The sequence below is a fragment of the Maylandia zebra genome, linkage group LG3 (genome assembly GCF_041146795.1).
Source record: "Maylandia zebra isolate NMK-2024a linkage group LG3, Mzebra_GT3a, whole genome shotgun sequence".
In the NCBI taxonomy this organism is placed as follows: domain Eukaryota; kingdom Metazoa; phylum Chordata; class Actinopteri; order Cichliformes; family Cichlidae; genus Maylandia; species Maylandia zebra.
The window spans coordinates 62,766,435-62,787,813 of record NC_135169.1 but is presented as its reverse complement, the minus strand read 5'-3'; the positions used below and the strand labels follow the sequence as shown (position 1 = coordinate 62,787,813).

At 46.4% G+C, this 21,379-nt stretch overlaps 2 protein-coding genes across 5 annotated transcripts in view; one reads left to right on the top strand and one right to left on the bottom strand.

Moving 5' to 3' along the window:
* Positions 1 to 1,499: 1,499 nt before the first annotated feature.
* hacd4 (3-hydroxyacyl-CoA dehydratase 4) lies at positions 1,500 to 6,862 on the top strand. The gene is made up of 7 exons (XM_004575950.6): positions 1,500 to 1,594; positions 2,157 to 2,263; positions 2,906 to 3,033; positions 3,121 to 3,230; positions 5,048 to 5,154; positions 5,486 to 5,617; positions 6,619 to 6,862. Coding segments are annotated over exons 1-7 (663 nt in total). The 5' UTR covers positions 1,500 to 1,592; the 3' UTR covers positions 6,696 to 6,862.
* LOC101472932 (focadhesin) overlaps positions 6,737 to 21,379 on the bottom strand; it is a 28,670-nt gene continuing 14,027 nt past the window's right edge. For 3 of the 4 annotated variants that reach the window (XM_076882055.1, XM_076882057.1, XM_076882056.1), the window contains 28 exons: positions 21,227 to 21,277; positions 21,010 to 21,093; positions 20,611 to 20,749; positions 19,063 to 19,251; positions 18,578 to 18,699; positions 18,385 to 18,477; positions 18,112 to 18,200; positions 17,364 to 17,405; positions 17,156 to 17,264; positions 16,954 to 17,070; positions 16,589 to 16,827; positions 16,425 to 16,514; positions 15,958 to 16,105; positions 15,375 to 15,494; positions 15,176 to 15,298; positions 14,998 to 15,075; positions 14,598 to 14,669; positions 14,382 to 14,484; positions 14,119 to 14,199; positions 13,921 to 14,049; positions 13,726 to 13,841; positions 13,112 to 13,372; positions 11,275 to 11,364; positions 10,535 to 10,712; positions 10,308 to 10,405; positions 9,821 to 10,072; positions 9,657 to 9,732; positions 6,783 to 7,003 (listed from right to left, as the gene is read on the bottom strand). In XM_076882055.1, coding sequence (XP_076738170.1) covers positions 6,930 to 7,003; positions 9,657 to 9,732; positions 9,821 to 10,072; positions 10,308 to 10,405; positions 10,535 to 10,712; positions 11,275 to 11,364; positions 13,112 to 13,372; positions 13,726 to 13,841; positions 13,921 to 14,049; positions 14,119 to 14,199; positions 14,382 to 14,484; positions 14,598 to 14,669; positions 14,998 to 15,075; positions 15,176 to 15,298; positions 15,375 to 15,494; positions 15,958 to 16,105; positions 16,425 to 16,514; positions 16,589 to 16,827; positions 16,954 to 17,070; positions 17,156 to 17,264; positions 17,364 to 17,405; positions 18,112 to 18,200; positions 18,385 to 18,477; positions 18,578 to 18,699; positions 19,063 to 19,251; positions 20,611 to 20,749; positions 21,010 to 21,093; positions 21,227 to 21,277 — 3,363 coding nt within the window. In that variant the 3' untranslated portion in view covers positions 6,783 to 6,929. Of the gene's footprint in view, positions 7,004 to 9,656; positions 9,733 to 9,820; positions 10,073 to 10,307; positions 10,406 to 10,534; positions 10,713 to 11,274; positions 11,365 to 13,111; positions 13,373 to 13,725; positions 13,842 to 13,920; positions 14,050 to 14,118; positions 14,200 to 14,381; positions 14,485 to 14,597; positions 14,670 to 14,997; positions 15,076 to 15,175; positions 15,299 to 15,374; positions 15,495 to 15,957; positions 16,106 to 16,424; positions 16,515 to 16,588; positions 16,828 to 16,953; positions 17,071 to 17,155; positions 17,265 to 17,363; positions 17,406 to 18,111; positions 18,201 to 18,384; positions 18,478 to 18,577; positions 18,700 to 19,062; positions 19,252 to 20,610; positions 20,750 to 21,009; positions 21,094 to 21,226; positions 21,278 to 21,379 lie in introns of all 4 variants that reach the window. The other variant, XM_076882058.1, reaches the window with a different exon arrangement.

Genomic DNA, 21,379 nt, shown 5'->3' with positions numbered 1-21,379 from the left:
CCATCCACAGAGAGCAGCAGGTCAGCTGATCACAGCCTGCACACAACACCTACTGGAGCTCTCAGGAGAAATGAGTGCGAGTTTGATTCAGTTCACTGAGCCGTGACACCAGTTTCAGGTTCCCCACCTGCTGAACCCACTTCAACCTCTGACTTCCTGTTTACAGGCAAAGTCCCCTCTACAACGGAGGCAACAGCAGATAGATTTGCTTTTCCTTTTTCTTCAGACTAAAGTTTGTGTTCCCCTCTACTGATATTATTCTATCATTATGTTCACATAGCACAGGGTTCAGTCAGCCTAGGACAAAATAGAAGCGTCCTCCTTTACTTCCTTACTCTGAGCACATTTAGAGCCTTTACTTTTCTCTCTCGAGTAAATAAGTTGAATGAGTACTGTGACTTTTACTGGAGTATTTTTAACAGCAGTATTTGTACTTGTACTTTGAGTACAGCATGTCTGTACTTTTGCCACCGCTGCTTAGTCTCATAGGTTGCAGTCTAAGGGCTGAGCCTGCTCATTAAGCCTTTTTAATCACTTTTGGTTAAAACACCGGATGAGCTGCCGTCCACTCTCCGTCAGCTTTGGCTGAGTTAGTAACAACTTGTTCACTAAACCACGCGTTAACCAGGCTGGTTAGTACGAGGAGACTGTTACGATGACAGGTCACCGAAGCTGGTTTAGCTGCTGATGCTCCAGCTGATGCTAGCTGATGCTAGCTGATGCTAGCTGATGCTAGCTGATGCTAGCTGATGCTAGCTGATGCTAGCTGATGCTAGCTGATGCTAGCTGATGCTAGCTGATGCTAGCTGATGCTAGCTGATGCTAGCTGATGCTAGCTGCTCGGTGAATGCGCTCCGGAGAAAAGCTAAAGTGAGCTGGACAGTCCGAACAATGGAGGCAGCTTCACGGGCGTTTCTGTCAGTGTGAAACCAGTGGAGCTGTCTGTGCAGTAACCAGCCTCAGCCGCAGGGTGGCAGTAACGTCACCGGTGGATGCAAACAGAGAGATCCGTGACAGCGCTGTCTGAGAACAGATGCAGTTACGTGTAAGTTTTTGTCCCGCCTTTGTAGACAGAACATCTGAAGAGCTGATGCTTCTGTTCAGCTACATTCTAGTGTTTTGTTGGTCTGGTTAGCTGATCGCACTGATCGGTGTGGTACACCTGTACACTTTATTGGTGCAGGTTGAACCCAGGTGGTGTTTAAACATAAAACGGAAGCTTCAGGAGGTAAAAGCCACAGTTTGTTCCACGCTGTCCTCCACGGTAGCCACAGCTTCCACTGTGGATGATGTCTGGCTTCATGTGCTGTGTAGTTCCGTGACTCACCGCTTGTGTATGCGTGCGCCTGTCTCTACATGCTCGTGTCTGCCTGTGTCAGTGCTGCCCGGGAGTCCACAGCCTTCTGTGTTACTGTGGGGAAGTCGTGGGTGCTGCAGCTGGCGTGAGGAAGCTACACGGATTGGCCGCTGTGTGTTCTTTCTGCTTTCTCTTGTGAAGGGAGGAGGAGTGTCCGGTTAGGGGAACATGATCTTCCTCACACGCTGAACTCGGAGGAGTCCAAACTGGACGGAGACGAGACTTCAGGAGGACAATGTAAGTGATTACGGAGGAAGTGAGGAGTCTCTCTGGGATCTGCTGCTACTTACACTCACTCATTCAGACGCATCCACACGTCTAGTGATGGATGCAAGTCTGGTCTGTAAGTAAAAGTAATCTGATTACAGATGTACACCTTTTAGGTAACAGACTGTTAGATTTGAACACGTACAATGATACAAATACAGGCCAGAGTCCGCAGTAGAGCTGTAGAGGTTGAACAACAGCAGAATAACTAAAGATCTCAGTCAGCACCGAAGGACAGCTTAGTGAGGGAGCCTCGTGCAGGGGGAAATACTTCCACAGTGTTGGAGCCACGACTGTGGAAGCTGCTGCATCGCTGAGCTTGTGTTGCATGTGTGGAGCAGGGAAGCATCAGCTGACCTGAGAGAGCGCTGGGATGAGAGCAGCAGCTCACACAGATAGCAAGCACTGATGGCTGGATTCATGCCACTGTGCCTCAGCACAACGTTTAGCAAGTGAGCTGCTGTCACCTCTATCATCATCATCGTTGTGTAAACCACAGTAACGAATCTGTGTCCTTATTCCTGTTCTGCAGGTTCAGCTTCAGACTCGCCTACAGTTTCTCATACAACCTGTTCCAGTTCTGTGGCCACACGTGGATACTGGCTAATACTGTCGCCAGGTTTCTCATGTTCGGCCAAGGTAAGGTTAGGAAAACTTACCAGTCTCAGTTAATCTGAATTAGTCTGACTTTTCCAGGAAGTGAACGGTCTGTGGAGCAGCTGTGCAGGTCAAAGTAAATAATAAAGGCGCTAAGATGGCAGTGCTACCCTGAGCGATGGACCGATATAGAAAAACACCCAGCTTAGACTCCAGGCTCGGTTTGATCAGGCCGTCGTTTAAATCTCATTAAGCCTCATCGAGCTAATTTATGTATTTAAGAAAAGGTATTCAGACATTATCTGCTTCCCCCAAATCCTCCTGTGAAAACTTGAGTTGCAGAGCTGCATCAGAGGAGTTCATGGAGCAGCAGCCTCCTGCTAGTCTGGCTGTTAGCGCTCTCACATCATGTTAGACTGTGTTTTCTCCTGACGTTAAACGCTTTCTCTCAGAGCTCTTTGACGTGGTATCATTTCTGTGCCTTCGTTCGCTTGTTGCGTGAGGTTGCTGTGGGACACAAACAGGGACCGCGCTGCTCGTTTCTCTGTAAAGGCTCATTTGCTGTTGCTGAGTGAAGTTTCCAGTAAACACAGACATCGCTCCAAATGCTTCATAAGTTGACTAAGAAGTATATTTCCAAGTTAGGACTGATGAGCATCCCGCACATGTTGTTTGTGACTGCAGATGCTTTGGCCGACACCTTTTACTCTGTGGGCTTTGTGATGAGTCTCTGCCAGCTGCTCTCCATTCTGGAGCTTTTCCACATTGCGGACGGCATCGAGAAAGCCCGACTCCTTCCTCGCTTCATCCAAGTGCGTACGCAGCTCAAAGTTTAATGATTTTTATCATTGTTGTTATCTTTGATTGATGCACGGACACGCTGTCTTCCTGCTCCTCAGGTGATGGAGAAGAACCTTCTGTTGATTATGATCATCATGCTGGAGGAGCTGCAGAGTAAACCGGTGGTGTGTGTGCAGCTCTTCTTCTGGAACGTCCTGGACCTCCTCCGGTAAGCACCGCAGGTTTTACAGTGATGCACAAACACATCGGCATTCAAACTTCAACTTTACTTTGTTAAATCATTTTAAAAGCACAGGATGCAGAGCTTTAAGAAGCTTTTAGCTCCTTACAGTTGAACAGCACTGCCTGGACCTGACCTCTCAGCACTGATGCAATTATTTTACTGATGTGTCAAACTATGTGCATATTTTAAACCACGGCGGTCTCACTTTCCCTCTAAGCAGATACCCAGGGCAGGAACCCCCCCCTAAACAGCCAGTTTACATTCCAGTGTGAGATCCACTGATATCAGGTCGCAGTGGAAATATCTTTGGTTATTTCTGTGAAAAAGAAACCAAAGAAAAAGAAAACATGTTGATACAAAACCAAGCATGTCTGACTGGAGCTTTAATGAGTGTTGGTGGAGCAGCTTATTATTTACACCAGTGGTCCCCAACCTTTTGCACCACAGTCCGGCCTTTAAGGTGTTGCAGATAAACACAACAAAATGAAACCAGTACCGAAGATTTATTCATAACACAGGAAGAAAACAGAGTAACAATAAAAACCACAGCGGAGCCTGAAACGACTCAGGCACCGGCCCGTGACCCGGCGTTGGTGTTCTGATTCATGGTGATCTCCATAACACCGGGCCCAGGCCTGAGGAGGGAGCGTATTTACACACACATAATACTAACATGAACAATGATGATCTGTGCTGTAGAAGGTTAACGTGCTCACACACTCACATCTAAATATTTGAAGTGCAAACATCCACATTTGTTCCAATGCTGTGGACAGACTGACTGTTCTGAAGGCACAATTTCAACAATGTCTCTAATAATAATAATGATAATAATAATGATAATAATAATAATAATAATAATAATAATGATAATAATAATAATGATAATGATAATAATAATGATAATGATAATAATAATAATAATGATAATAATAATAATAATAATAATGATAATAATAATAATGATAATGATAATAATAATGATAATAATAATAATAATAATGATAATAATAATAATAATGATAATTATAATAATAATGATAATAATAATAATGATAATGATAATAATAATAATAATAATGATAATAATAATAATAATGATAATAATAATAATAATGATAATGATAATAATAATAATAATGATAATAATAATAATGATAATAATAATAATGATAATGATAATAATGATAATAATAATAATAATAATGATAATAATAATAATAATGATAATTATAATAATAATGATAATAATAATAATGATAATGATAATAATAATAATAATAATGATAATAATAATAATAATGATAATGATAATAATAATAATAATGATAATAATAATAATGATAATGATAATAATGATAATAATAATAATAATGATAATAATAATGATAATAATGATAATAATAATAATAATGATAATTATAATAATAATGATAATAATAATAATGATAATGATAATAATAATAATAATAATGATAATAATAATAATAATGATAATAATAATAATAATGATAATAATAATAATAATGATAATAATAATAATAATAATAATGATAATAATAATAATAATAATGATAATAATAATAATAATAATGATAATAATAATAATAATGATAATAATAATAATGATAATAATGATGATAATAATAATAATAATAATGATAATATCCTTAATGCCGTATTCGTACTACACCATATGTAGCTGCATTGTGATATACGACGTGATGATTTGAGTACATTTGGATTTCCAGATGCAAACATTGTTTCTCGTCCAATAAGCTGTGCCTGTGGTTTGATGACAGGTATCCTCACGAGCTGCTGTGTGTCATGGATACGCCGTCCAGCACCATGCTGTGGACTCGCTACACGCTCTGGATCCCCTTATACATCCTCACAGTCATCGTTGAAGGTGTTGAATCATTACGTTTCCATCTTTTATTCCAACAAACTGAGAGCTGAGCTCATAAGTACTTTGACTTCTCAACATTAAGAGGTTCATTGTGTGGTCAGAGTGTTGTGTAAGGGAAGTGCTGGGAGCAAACAGGAAATGTGTTAGCCAAGCAGAGCTGATGATATGAAGCCAGGAAATGAGCACAGTGCATTCCAGCTGCAGTGAGTAACCGTTGTGCTGCCTGTAAGCAGAAGTGCTGGAACGTCCTGTATATCAGTGACACACAGGCCAACAACACTGTGATAGTGGATGAAGTCAAAGCGTTTGTTCCCCTTTTTGTTTCTCTCAGCTGCCACCATCTATCAGGCGCTGCCTTATGCTGAGCAAACGGCCTCCCAGTCGTGTCCACTCAACTCAACGACAGCTCCAAACAGCCACCTCCCCCTGGTGCTGGCGCTCTACCTGCCCGCCCTCACTCTTGGTAAGACGGAGAACAACCCTTTGTGACATCACAGTCACCTGACCTGCTGAAACGCAGCACGGCTGCACTGATCCACGATAGTTTGAGTCCAAGCTCCTCCTTTACACTTATGGTCACTGCAGTCGTCCTCCGTCAGCCACTACTTTGATTAGCTGTGGTTGTTTCAGCTTCTTTCCCCCCGCGTGCAGCCACGTTAAAGCTTTTCTCGATAAATCAGACTCACTCTTGGTGGGCATTGATCTGACTCTGTCCATATTTACACACACCTTCCCCGTGCAGCTCTGGGCCTTTTTACTTTGCGGTCAGTTTGACTCTGACTAGTTGCTTCATGCAAATACAGAACAAATGATGCTTAAAGTGACTGAAAGCTCTGATGCCAGTAAAGTTTGAGTAATCATGTGGATTAAACGTAATAAAAGCTGTAAAACAGATTAAACTATACATTTCATACTTGCAGCATCGGCATTGCAACGTTGCAGAGACAGTTTTACTTTTTTCTTTAGATACTGCATAATCGTTACATAACTAAGACATATGTTACCGTTACTAGTTTTTTAACATGAGGTCACTGTTGTGGTCCTCAGTCGCTCGTCCTTGTATGTTAAACATGCTGGTTGGACGAGGGTTAATGAGGCAGTTAGTCGTGCCGTTGTCAGGCTGATAGAGAGACACAGAGGTCGGTCGCTTCAGTAACACGACCTAAATCCACCTGAACTAGAACACTGAAGGACAAGAAAACGTTCTCAGGTTCTCCTGATTTGTTACTGTTGGAAAAACTACGTGTGACAGTTTCCTGAGGAAGACTAGGACAATGAAGAACAGTTACAGGCCTCACTGTCACATCATCATAGTGTCCGAGCTTTCTGACCAGGTCTGTGGTGACAACACTGAGGAGGATCTTCTATCTGGGGATGTTAAACTGGTGTCATGAATGAAGTTACTGTGTAACTGTACAGTAACTGTGATGTAAAGCACTGTTTGGTTTTTGGCAATGTTTTCAGGAGCCTCGCTCACAGTCGGGCAGCTGCTGAAGGAGAGGCACCACCACCTGGAGAAGTGGAACAGGAAGAGGAAGTAACATGAAGTCACAGCTCGCTGGAGTTACGGATGAAGTCGAATTTAACGATCTGCTGTAAAGAGAGAAAAGGATGTTCTAAACCCAAAATGATTTGTTGCACTTTTATTGACAGCACAGATTCCTACAGTACAGTTACTGTCTAACATTAAACATGCCCACAGCTCAGACCAGCAGCCGTGCGTCTCTTTGTGTATGAGCAGCAACGCCTGAGCAGGACACCGAGGCTCCTCTGGGCTACCAGCCGTACGCTCTGGTCCACACGGCTTTCTTCTTGAACTCTGCAGAGGACTTGAGCGCCAACAGAGCAGCTGGAAGGAAGCACAGGAGAGATCAGAGGAATCAGAGAGATCAGAGGAATCAGAGATCAGATGGCTGTTCTGAAGGCCAGATCATTTGTTTCACCATGATGTTTGAGTAAACCTCTCTTAAAGTCAGTGTTGGTCAAGTTACTTGAAAAAAGTAATCAGTAACTAATTACTTCCCCAAAAAGTAATCCTGTTACTTTACTGATTACTTATTTTCAAAGGTAATTAGTTACTTAGTTACATTTTAAAAACACGATTTACAACCTGAAGAGGTGATAAAGCGATAGATCTTTCAATTCTACTTTTTCTGCATAATCCATCATACAAAATGTAATCAAATGGAAAAGTCTCTCTTTTTAAAACTTGTTTTATTAGTTTTAATCTTTTAACTTTATGCATCAAGCAAAAATTTAATTATATGCAACATTCTCTGACTGGAAGAAACATTTAAACCTATTTTCTGCACGTTCCAGCACATAAAATAAAATATTTTGTGTGTTTACACTCACTCTTTCAAATAGATGCAAGTAAAACACAGCAGAAAATAAATAAAGTCACAGACTCAGCGGTCCTGTTGCTCTATTTTCATCTGTAAAGCAGGACTGGGGCAGGCGGAGGTTTACCCTGGTGCAGGTGAGCTGCAGCGGTCAGTGGAAGAAGTGACTTTCGCATCACGTAGTGTAACACGGTCATAAATCACATCTTGTTATAACCCCCAAACCGTTCCTGTTATACCTGACTGTTAGGACCTCCAAGCCTGTAGTTGTGTTCATTATCAGTTAGAGCCCCCCCTCATTGTTCTTCTTCTTTGGTGCAACCCTATAAATACAGTGCACCCCTCTGGCCCCTCCCCTTTTCTACAATCCCCCTGTGGGCGCGCTGGGTGTCATTTCTTTCCAACACTGTAAAACACACATATAATGCATATTTAGCCACCCTGATGTTCCTGATTGCAATTTTAGTTCGGTTATCGTCATCATTATGCCTGTTTTTGTTAGATGCTATAAATGTGTAGTATGTGTGTGCCACAGATGTGTTCTAGGGAACGTGAACGCATGAATATATACTCCTTGCTAGCTTGGAAGTTGTGGTGGGTTGAGCTAACCCTCTTCCTGTTACTGTTTGTATTTGGTCGTAGGAGCTGGAGCGGGCAAGCTATTTACTTGGAGGTCTTTCTTTTACCTTACAGTAGCTGCTCGGTGCTTACTCTGAGGTTTAGGGTTTTTTCGCTGTAAAAAGAAGTTTTCCTCCCACACACAACGGACGCTAATGTTTGTCCCTTTTTATGGAATCAAACTCAAAGTAAGGTCAGTGCTTCCACGCTTTAAACGCTGCACGCTCATACTGATCCACTGTTGATCTGCACACAGCTGTTGTCACGAACGTCGCACTCGCTTACGTCACTGTCATGAGACGTTCTCGCAAAAAAATCACGGTTTTAGTAACGCAGTAACGCAGCGTTCCTACGGGAAAGTAACAGTAATCTAATTACCGTTTTTGCAATAGTAATCCCTTACTTTACTCGTTACTGGAAAAAGTAATCTGATTACAGTAACGCCTGCTCTTTCCACACCTTGTTTTCTGACAGTGCTGTCAGCTGTGTGTCAATAAACATGGTGCCTTAGTTCTCATGTAAAGACGGCCACAGATGAGGCCTGTTAGCAGAAGCTCGTTTGGCCAAAAACAATTACTGCTAACAAACATCACTGCAGCTGTGTATATAGAGCCGAATCACAACAGTCCCCCTCTATGGTAACGTGATATTGTGAGATAACCTGCAGCAGTGCAGAGAAACCCTAACAGTCCAACGACCCTGTCTGAGGACGTGGTGAGGGAGGAGCTTCGACACAACCAGGTTCATGGAGGCTATGATTGGTTGGACTGCTCTGTCTCTGTGATCACTGACGGAAATATTTCAGTAGAAACTACAAACTCCATGTGTCTGAGCTGAAATTCAGGCTTCTAACCTGAACGCACACATTTGCATCCACAGCAGTGCGATGTAAGCACAGAAAGCTGTGCGTGGATGAGTAAACCGCTCAGAGAAGAACAGTGCTGCATAAGAACCAGTGCATGAAACACACGACGCATTTCACAAGGAGACCCGAACATACAGGCTTTACCACGAAGCTTTAGCTTCTGGGGCAAAACCAGAAAAAAGAAACAACAACCCCGCCCTTTGTCATTCCACAGCAGAGACGCTGTCGTTCCCAGTTGCTTCCACTCTGTCACCTCAGCTGGAGTTTGTGTTCAGGTGCCATCCTATCAGCAGCACGTGCTGTAGACGCTACCAAACACCCGGCTGCTCGGGCTTTTACACCTGTGGCCACAGAAGTGACTGAACACCTGCACTCGGTGGTTTGGAGAGGTGAGTACTGTTGGCTTTACAGTGAAGTTTTTACCTGGAGGATGTAAGAACCTGACAAAACTCAGGCCAGGTCTTAATTTCAATGAGACCTGCACAAGGACAGTAATAATAATAATAATCTAATTAAACTGTTCATTTAGGTGTGATTTAAATCCAGCTCAGCTGTGTTCAAACAGGATTTCACTGTTTTGATTTCATTAAGCACTTTGTGGAGACAGCAGTCTGTGGGTAGTGCTGCCATGCGGCTCAAACAGAGTGTGTAAGTAGGAAAAAGGCTGCTTTGTTCACCTTTGGCTGTGCTGACCGTTGATGCTGACACGCTCTGCTCAGGAGCTTCCATGATGCTGAGCAGCCAGTCTATGAACTGAGACACACACGGGGTCATCCCTTCTGCACGTTTACAACGAGTGAAAGTTGAGCTAAAGTTCAAAGTTCACAGCGCAAACACTGACCTTGGGTGTTTGGCTGCTCCAGGGCTCCTTGTCCAGGAGCCGAGGGAGGCTGTGGGACATCGCTAACAGGCACTGGGACAGGGCGCCGTCCACCGACGACTCCTCGCCATATAGACCGTGTGTTAGAGCCTGAGGCTTGGGGGCTGGCTGCCATGGAAACCACTGGACCCGGATGCCAAAGAGGAGTGGCATGATGTGGTCACCCCAGGAAACTACTGCAGCAGCAAAGAGCTGGAACAGGAAGTCGGTGGCCTATAGAGCAGACTCAGTTAGAAACACGACACAGAATCTGCTTCCACCAACTCAAATACACAGAAGAAGAAAACAGCAGCAAGCTTTCCTCTGCTGCTGATGCTCGAGAGCAGCCTCGCTGCCATCACTGTAGTAAACATGGCACCGTCATGGTGGAACAGCATTTAGCTAAGCTCAGCTGCTGGGAGGAAGAGGAGGATGTGTGGGAGTCACTGTGGGTCACTCAGAAACATACCGATCTGGTGTCTCCACACTGGACGTCTGTTACGCCGTAGGCAACATTTCGGATATGTCCCATCAGCTGCAGGAGCCACTCCATCCGTCTGGAGATGCCTGTGACAAAGAGCGAGCTCAGCATGCTGACTAAATGACAACCACCATGATAAAACACACAGGTGTCAGTCGTCTGTTAGATCAGAAGAGATCCACTTTCCACGCAGTAGGAACGCCTTCCTGTCTCACCTGTGTTGATGCTGGTTGCCAGGCGACACTGGTAAAACGTCTGCAGGAGGAGCCACCCCACTCTGCGGCTTGGCCAACCACGGAGGACCCCAGCAATGACATCATTAAGACTAAGGAGGGGCACTCGTCCCTGAGAGGTCAGGTAGGCTAAGATGAAGCAGGTCTTCTCCATCTGAGTCTAAACAGAGCGCAGAGATGTTAAAGCCACAGCACACGCCCCTCCCTGAGCCTGGTTCTGCAGGAGGTTTCTTCCTGTTAAAAGGGAGTTTTTCCTTCCCACTGTCACCAAAGTGCTGCTCATAGGGGGTCATATGATTGTTGGCTTTTCTCTGTGTTATTACTGTAGGGTCGAGCTTACAGTATAAAGCACCTTGAGCCGACTGCTGCTGAAGTGAACAAAGTAACCATGTGAGGAAGACTCCTCTAAATTACTGAAAGCTTAAATACTATATGGTTACATTTGGTCAAACTGAACGTTTACTCCTTTTAGAAATGCACGCTTTCAGAGTGGGCCCCCTGCTGGGCATTAGGAAGAATGCAGGTTTTACTGTCCACACACTGACAGCTATAAATAATAAAGCAATATGAGCTACAGGTGACTGGAATTAATTCCATTTCTCCTTCCACTACGAGACCAGCAACATGTGTTTTACCCTGTAAACCAAATGTACTTCTGCCCACATGGAAACAGTGGACGTGGTCCCTCTGTTCATTTTCTGCTGGGGTTATTAAGACTGTACCTCAGAGACTTTCATGATCCTCTCAATCTCTGTGTCAGACATCTCAGACAGACACTTGGCCACGCCCACATACAGATCCACTTCATTATCCTGAAACAAATGTACAAGAAATCAAACACAAACATAAAAATTGTTATTTTTTAGTTAAAATGTCTCATTTAAACAGCTTTGAACCTGTGTTCATGTGTTAAAGAGGCAAAGCTGGATGCCAGCAGGGCCCAGCAGCAGGACGAATAAAAGGCTTTCATTGTTAGACTGCACAAAGTCAGGGTTTCAAAACAGACAAAGACTGATTGAAGGAGATCAGCTGGTTTCACAGAAAGGTGAACAGACACCAGCGCGCATATATCATCAACTAAATTATTCCAGCCATTCAAAAGCTGAAATGTAGCCACACTGGCATCAAGTAGCATGAAACACGACCACTGTGCTGTTCTTCAGACTGAGGAGATTAATGCTGCTCAATGTGAAGACTACAGAGGATTTGGACAAAGGCTAAAATGAGTGTAACTGCCCGTGATCCTCACACAACTATTTGACTGTTTTCCTGTTTACTGTACTTTGAGAATGCCTAGATGTATAGATCAGCTCTCTCCTGTGAGTCTCAATGTGACGGCCTGTACAAACAAAGGTAAAAGGAGGTCTGGAGTGGCAGAAACAGCGACAGCTGTGTCACAGAAATCACTGTCAGCCAGAGCGAGCAGATGTGCTGGTTACAGCTGCATCATGGACCAAGAGGTCATGTGACCATGGTCCAGAGGTCTTCTTCTACGGGCAGAATCAGCTTTAAATGGACTGCAGCAAACTGTAAACACTTCTCTGACCAGGTGCATCAAACGTGACATCCTTCCTCATGAAGAGGAGGAGGAGCAGACCCTGCATCTCTGATGGGATGAAGGTCGTTAGTGTCTTTGGAACTGGCACACACATCTGTCTGACTACAGCCAGACTTCATCGTGACCTGCGTCTCACCTTTCTCCAGCTGAAAACATCTGGCCTATTAAGCAGCTGTTGTCCTACATCAGACCACCTGCTCTTCACACAGTGCCACAGTTACTCTGCACACACAGAGGGAATGCTCTGTGTCCATTCACTCAGCTTATCCAGCTGATACGTCCTGTGTGTTCTGCTACGGATGTAATCATGACTGCATCCTGTTTTTATGTTTGCAAACTTAATGTTGTCCTAATAAACCCAGACAGCCACCCCACCAACACATGTACAAATGTTTGCATGTTTCACTGAAGCACCCAGTTTGTATCCAAGAGTTCGACAGCTTTAACTTTTGAGTTTGACGACATCAAACGAACACTAACAGGAACCTGCTGCACATCATGTCTTTGCACTTGTTATAAACCTGACTGGCATTTCTATCAGGCCTCCTCATCCAACATCCATCAAGATAATTATGTATTACTTATGTCATTAATATAATAACTGAGCACAGGAAACAGATATGTGAGATACAGACAGGGAGGGGCCAGAGCTCCCTTTGAAGTGAGCTGTTACTGTAACTGTTACAGTTGCCACTGCTGTTATTATGATGCTGTGTTTGGCCCGTGTTCTTACAGCTGAGCTAACGATGGGCTGAAGCTGCTGTGGTGAAGAGAAAAGCTCATTTCCAGCCGAGCTCTGAAGCTCTGCACACCTACAGCATGTGTCACAGCTTCTTGCTTTGAATGAAATGGGTTTATGCTCCTGTTCGTGTCTGTGGGTGGACGGGAGCATCAGAGGATATCAGGATCCCCGAGCGTAAAACCAGGGACAGAGCCATGTATCAAAGAAAAAGCTTCTACATGTCAGTGATAACAGACAACAGTCAGCAGTTACACTGCACCTGGATTCGGTCGGGCAGGAAGGTGAAGATCTTCTCCGTGGCAGAGCAGAGGATGGTCCAGCAGCTGCTAGAGGGGTTTGGGAGGGCCATGGCCTGAGCCAGGCCCCGCAGCACAGAGCCACACAGGGACGCGCGCTGGGGTCGGAGGTCCTCCTGAAACTGCTGCAGCCCCAAACTCTCCACATACACCTGGAGCTTGTCCTCAGTCACGTGCTTCATCCACGAGCCCAGAGTCTCATAGAGGTGGGCCCGGGTCTGGTACTGGGGGAGACAGACAGCCAGTAAGGATCTCAAAGCCTTCATCATTGTAGCAGGTACTGGACTCATGCTCTCCTACAGCAGTGACGAGACAGACTGCATGTGTGTCACGGTTAAAGAGCATCTGTTCAGCTTCAGAAGCCAAACGCTGTTAATTCAGACGTTTATTCAGCTGCTGTACGACTGAGAAGCAGCTGAGCTCAGAGGTGAGGCTGAGATGCTCCTGTTACCTGTTTCTGTTAGCTGTTCAAATATAAGCTGGACACCAGAAACAACAGATTAAAGTGGACCAGCCTATACACCTGATGGAGAACTGAATATCAGCTGTCACAGCGCTAATACACAACTGGACTTACGCTGAGACTGTGGACCAGGGGAGGGGACAACCAGGAGCCCAAAAAGAGAGCAGCGCTGTGGGAGGACTGGGTCTGACAGGCTGCCAGTACAACACACTGGTGCTGCACATCCTCTCCTACAAAACACAACAACAACACAGACTGAACAGGATCTGTGGCTGTGCTTCACGGACAGCACTGAGCGACAACTCTTACCAAAGCTCATCCTCATTAAAGGAGACAGAGCGGCGCTCCAGTTGATGGGCGGATACTGGAAAGAGGCGCCGACTGACGCCAAAGCGGTGAGAGCGGTCTTAACCAGGCCTGGATGGGAGGCCTGAGGACCTGGGCCCAGAGAGAGGATGTTACAGAGTTACAGCTTCAAACACAACGACCTCTGCAAATGTCACAAACCTTTGTGTCCAGCTTCTGCGATGAACTCCGTCGTGGATCTGACGACACTTTTCTCTGAGAGGTAACTGAAATCTGGAGGAACTGGGAGTTGGATCAAAGTAGTTAGTGCCCAGTAGCTCCCAGCATGTGTGTGTCTGTGTGTGTCTGTGTGTGTGTGTCTGTATGTGTGTGTGCTCTAAGAGCTGAAACTTTATGAGGAATGAATTTTAAAGGATTACTGATGCTGCATCCAGCTCTGCTCCGCCCACTGACACCTGTGTTACCTGCTGTGTGACTGTGACTGCTGCAGATGTGGGCCAGATGCAAATGTCCCAGCAAGCAGGCGCTGTTGGACTGCAAACCGATGGCTCCAGAGAACGTGACGATCTGCAACCAGAGAGCCGACAAGAGGATGAAACAGACGCTCCGAGGTGCGAGGCGAGGGGAAGTATGGTGTGTAGTAATGGGAGTGAAGTCATATTTGATAAGTAAACTCTGACCTGTGTGACGGCCCGAATAACTTCATTCAGCCTGTTGTGCTGCTTGGACACGAGCTCCGTCTCACTCTTCAGCTGCATCAGAGGAGAATCAGCATCAGTCGGTAACTTTAGCTGCAACTAAGGTGTGTTTGCATCTCTTTGTGAACACGGGGACACTTCACATGGCTCCACACATCTGCACTTCTGTCACATCTTTTTAAATGCTGGGTTTGCCAGTGTGTTCCTATGGTAACCATGGTGATTCCTAAAACCTTACAGGGTCACATGAGCTCAATCCTCCTCCACATGCTTGAAACCACCAAACAAACATCCTGAGAAACAGCAGCTGGTGACGACATGTTTTCAGGGACTGAGTGAAGCACATGCTGATGCTCAGCTCCAACAGCTGCAGGCGTCTCACCTGAATGAGGTAACTCTCTGACCCCACCAAAGCCACCAGCCCGTTGACAGCAGCCAGCCGCTGCATGGTGGGACAGCCCTGTAACACAAAGGCAGCACGAAGGTCAGCGCTGGGACCCCAAACATCATTTCACGTGATTGGACATCGTTTACATGAACATGAACGTCAGGTTTTGTACCTCAGCCAGTAAGATTTTGATCCAGGCTGCGAGCAGGTGAGGGTGGATGTGCTCTGCTTTGCCGTGGCCGCACACCGACAGCCCGTGGACCGCTAACCCCAGAGCCAGGGAGAAGCCCGGGGTCTGGGGACACAGGGTCATCAATAAAACCACAAAGAGCTGCTGGAGCCAGAATGACCTCCATCAGCTACCTACTGACCTGCTGGCTCTCCTCAGTCAGGCTGCGCAGCGTGTCCATCACCTCCTCCGCCTTGGCGGCGTCAATAAGACCTGCGCTGAACGCTGAAACGCTCACACACGCCACAGAGTACGCCAAGACCTGCACACACACACCACATGTGAAGGTCAGTGAAAACTTTGTACGGCACACAGTTTTCAGCCTTCACCTCACACTGGCCGTGAAACGTCTCCACCTTGGACAGCTGCAAACAAAGCTTATCTGTGTTACACTTTTTATTTGCTCTACAAGGTCACGACGACACGTTTTTACAGCTTACACAAGCCGAATCTGTTCCAGTCGTACAGTAAAGATCATAAGATGCACCATTTTAGTGCTTCGAGGTCATAGGTCAAAGTTCACACATCACCATCAGGCTCTTCATGTAGCAGAAACTGTCTTTAGTAGATAATTCATCAAAGATCTGGACAGAACTAAGTACTATCTCAGCTTCTTCTATCACAAGCGTGTGTGAGCAAACAGTTACAATCAAAGACTTGATCCTGTATCAGATTCAGGACCTCGGCTCTGTGTCAGCGTGCGAGCCGTGTGCAGGGCTGCTTACCTCCTGCTCCATGCGTCCCCGCCCACTGCAGTCCTGCAGGTTGGCCAGCAGCTTGTCGAGCGTTAGGCTGACACGGACATGTCGACTCCTCTGTCCACTGCTGCAGAAGGCAGACAGCACTAGCCCCAGACCCAGTATGCAGCCAGTGCTGAGGAAAGAAGGCAGAACATGGAAAGACCACGTTTAATATGCTAACCGCTGTTTCACTGTTGAATATCCTAACATGCTTCCAGATGTGTCGTTTGAAAAAGAGTAAATGTGCCAAACGAGCAGCAGCATGAATGCAGCCTTGGTAACGGCTGAATCTCCCGTTAACATCATGTAATGTTTCTGGATGATGGACGGATGCCACACAGGGACACTGTGTACACTCCACACACTCCTTCTAGCTGTGAGTGACACTCTCTCAGCTTCCTACCAACCGTGTGATGTCAGTGTGCATTTACTCTATTCATAAGAGGACCTACTTGTATTCCAGGTTGGGGTTGAAAGAGGAACCTTCCAGAGCATCCAGAGGGCCAAAGAGGAGATCAGCATCCTTCTGAGCAGACTCATCACTGACAGAGGACAGAGGCAGTCAGTAACCGTTACGCTGTTGGTTCACATCAGAATCTCCTCCTGCAGACTGTACCTGAGGCGCTGGTGCAGCAGGGTGGACAGCACCATGCCCAGACCGAGCCCAGAGTGGAACTGGATGGCCTGGGAGTCGTCTGCAGCGGGGGAGCCCGGGAGGCCGGCCCGCAGTGCCGACAGGATGTGGGTCAGACTGTCCCGCTGCCACACCACGAGCACGGAGACGAGCAGCGACAGGGCGAGGCTTGCACAGGAGCGCGCTATGGTGCTCGCTGTGTTCTCACCCGAGTAGGAGCGCTGAGGAGGCCGGCAGCACAGGATGAAGGTGATCAATGCAAGAAAGCAACTTTCTATTCACAACAACTGTCACAGCGTTTAAATAACTCGAATCATCTGCCAATCACGGCTTCTGATGAAACTCACGTGTAGAAACCAGGGGAAAACTCGTCCTGTGGCCTTGAAGCTGCTGCTGCTGATGCTGAGCAGGGTGTCCAGCACCATGGTCAACCAGCTTCCTGTGGCCACAAACTCTGGTCCAGCCTATCAAGTCCAACAGCACTGAGCTAAGCATCTATATGATTATGAAATAGCAAACAGTGTGTAACAGGACCCTGCGGTGTCTCACCCCCAGGCTGCCGTCACCATCAGTGGGCAGGTTGCTCTCATACTTGGCGAGAACAGCGGCGAGGCCGCTCAGAGCCAAGATGGCGTTTCCCTGAACAACAGGACTGTCCCTGAAACGATCCACAGAAAGTCATTTCACAGTGCTCACATCAGGTTACTCTGCACAGCTCACCAAACGTTTCCCTAAACAGAGCGACCAGGGGACTCACTTTGTAGCAGCTTTGATGACATCTGCCAGCTGATCTCTGGCCCTGTGTCAGAAACATGAGAAAAATACATTAAAAAGATGAAGAACGTGAATGCTTCCTCCATGCTTTCTAAACAAGTCTGCGCTCCAATTCATCCCACAGATGTTCTGCTGGGTCAAAGTCAGGACTCTTTGTAGGCCAGTCAGGTTCTTCCTGTGCACACGTTCATGTTGGGAGCAGGAAATCGTCCCAAATGTCTTTGTATTTGGAAGCATTAACAATTCCTCTCACCAGAACTAAGCAGCTGAGCCCAACCTCTAAAAAACAGCCGCACTATCATCCCTCCACCACCAAAGTCAGACCAGTACCAGTCTCCTGATAACTGCCCAACCAGACTCCTCCATCTGCGAGACGGAGAAGCGTGAACACAACATTTTACAACTATGCTTGTTGCATCCGATCACGACACCGTCCCACAGACTTTATAACCTGTGACTGACATGCCTGAAAACCATGATTCACTCTCTTCATGGTCAGGAGGGAGAGCAGGTGGTCTACTGGTCAGGAGGTTGCTGGTTCAGAACCAGTTATTTTGGCTACATAGTGCAGATGTTACCACAAAGTGTTGATGTGAAGTTTGGCCCACACAGCAGGGATACACACACACACACTACAGTCATTACAGTAAGATTAGAGACGATGTACAAAAGCACTACCATTTATACACACAGTCTACACATATACAAGCAAGCATGAGTGTGGGTCTCACCACAGCCAGGCACAGTGATGCTTGTACTGCAGCTCCTGTGGATCCTCTTTGCCTTGTTTCTGGAGCATCTCTAACTCAGCACGTCGACCCTGCCAACAAAACCAAACCCTGAGAGGCCTTTACTGTAAGGTCAGAGGCCTCTGAGGCCTTTACTGTAAGGTCAGAGGCCTCTGAGGCCTTTACTGTAAGGTCAGAGACTTTACTGTAAGGTCAGAGGCCTTTACTGTAAGGTCAGAGGCCTTTACTGTATGCTTTTGTAACACCTGCACAAACCTCCATAACGGCGTAGAAAGCTCGGCTCATGAAGCCCTTCCAGGCCTGTGGCAGCAGGAGGGCACGGTGCCACTCAGAGGGCTGGATGTTGACCTGTGCACCAAAATACAGAAGAAGGAAACAGTTCCTCTTTCAAGCTCTGCGTACACGACAAAGAACAAGCGTGAAAGGAAAGGAAGGAGACGACACGTACTTCATGAACGAGGGCTGTCAGCGTCTGCTGGTAGCTGCGGCTGCGGCTGACCAGGAAGCGGCTGATGGGTCTCCCAGCACGATCGGTCTGCACAGACAAACTGTACGACAGGAGCAGCCCAGCTGCACCACAGACAGAAAGGGTGAGTTATAATGGTGCTTCCAACAGTAACATGTTGGTACACAGACACACTGTTCAGCACGCGTGGGTTAGAAATCTCCACCATGTCCTGGCTTCATGAAAACCACACAGATTAAATCTGCAGATTATCTTCATTTTCCAAACCTCTCCTCAGAAAGACGTCCCTTCCTGTAGCTCCACATATTCTCCCTTCCTCACCAACTTAAGAAACATAACTTTGATATGCTGACTGACAGATTTGACCCATGTGAAAGGCAAAGCAGCTGACATGTTCATAGTCACATTCGACGACACCACACAGTCGATGTCACTGAGACCAGCTAAATGAGCTGTTACTGGGTCACCTGCTAGTCCTGGCTTCAGCCCAGGCTGCTTGTTTTTCTCGTAGGTCTTGAGCATGAACGACGGGATTCCTGCCACCGTTTTACCCCGGTCTGAGCGGAGGTTACCCCCCCTCAGGGCTGAGAAGTAGATTCCCCGTGGCATCTGACTCATCTCCTGCCTCACCAGTGACGTCAGGAAGAGCTCGAAGGCTGGGAACATAAAAGAAACACCATCAGTGCACCATCATCAGCATTACTCAGTATCACATGCAGATGTGACAGATCCACGATCTCTCCAGGGAACCAGCAGGAAACACAAACACCTGGTGTCTGTTTCTGTGCAGGTATGCTCAAACAGCTCAAACAGCTGTGATGTGGATGGTTGTGAACAGTTGTGCTAAACAAAATGTTTTAAATCATGTAGCATACACGTGTTCCTAAAGTGTCTTAGCGGTCCCAGGACTGCACTCTCCTGCACAGCTGCTTTCAGGGTTACAGCCTCCAACGCTCCTGCTGCCACTAAGACCACTTTGTTCTTGACCTCTCCAGTCCCTGCTACTCTGGAAGCTGAAGCACCCCCGGCCCTTAGCCCTACTACCGGGTCGACGGGGCTTCTAGTCCATATGTGGCGCGGCTGTTTCTATACACTACAGCTTCCTGGTTGTGCTTTGAGTTTATGCTATCCCAGCTTGCATCTTACATCCTGCTACTACGTGGTGGAAAATGTCCGTAGCACCTTTGCACAGTCTGCAGCCGTGGTAGACTCCCTCCTACCACAGCTCTAAGGATCTGGATCTTTCTACCATTCATCTGGATTCTCAGCATCTGTTTTAGCATCTGCAAGGATGTGGCTCTGACTGATCTTCATCCTGCTGGCTCTGGTATACCCAGGTGGATCTCACTGACTCCTCCCACACAGCTTGATGTCATCCATCTACAGGATGACATTTGATGACATCACCTCTTAGTGATGAGCTGGCTTTGGGGATTGAAGCCTGTGCAGACAGAAGCTGGGACGTTGTCTTTGTACACTGCACACTCCAGTACTGTCTTCCACAGGTCCTGATGAATATTAGCAGTGCGCTGAAGCACAGTAACTAGCAGGTCAGTGTGCATGAGTGGGGCATGGAGTCAGGCTGGTCTGCCTAGTCTCAAGTGCTCTTGTACTGTCAGAATGACATGATAGCAACGAACCAGGAGCCTGTGCTTGTGTTGTTTCTAATGCCTTTCAGAGTCGTGTACTGGCTCTTGTGCCTCCACAGCTTCACAGAGCAGCTCCTGTGTCGTGGAGAGGCGAGTAATCGGGCCGTGGTTTGATGGTTCTGTCCTGTGTTCGTGCCTTTAGCATTCCCCATATCTATAGACCGCTGATCACTGAACGCTTCTTCCAACAGTAGACGTGGATTATGTCGGGTCCCGCTGTGGTCCCCAGACTCATTGTTGGATGTCTGCTTTGTGATGTCGACTGCCTCTTGCTCTGTCTCGTGTCCTGGATGGATCTCTAGAAGCACTTTATTCTGTCGGGACCACAGGATACAACCTGCTGGTTTGTTGGCTGCTCCGGTTTACCTGGAAGAACAGACGAGGTGGTGAGAGTCATCAGCTTCACATAAGATGAGCCTGGGACGGAGAGATCCTTCTCATCTTCCTCCTTTTCTTTACTCTGTTCATCTTCTTCGTTTTCAGGGAGCTTTGCAGGTGGTCGGGCCTTCAACCAAAGAGAAGAGCAGAGCAGGACGATTCAAACAGAGAGCGGACACACGGCGACGTACAGGAATGTTTCTGAACACGCTAAAACAACTGAAACGGTCAGCTTCCTCATTAACTAGTGCCGCATAATTACATCTGACTAACGTCTGAGGACAATTAATAACGAAACATTGCAAAATGATCTGGCTAATATGTTAGAAAGCACGAGTCAGTCAAACTGCTATGATGTTGTTATGAGAGTGGAGCAGGACTCTTAACTGCCTCAGGAAGGTGGTTTATGGTGTGGTCTGTTTCAGGAAAGTCTGCCAAAGCCCTGTAGCCACAGCTGGACACCTCTGGATCCTGTTACAACACAAAGGTGCAGACACATGTTTCTGTTTCCTACAAAATGATGAAACTTGTGCGACATCACAGCATATTTGTGCATGTAGGAGTCATCATGTCAGCTGTGTGTGTAGATACAGTATATACAGACCTCGCTCAGAGCATAAGTCCACAGAATGCTGACCACCTCTTCTTTTAATTTCTAAGAGCAAAGACACAAAATAAAAAGTGAATTTAATGCACATACAACACACACACACACACACACACACATAAGACAAAGCACTAGAATCAATAGAGGATT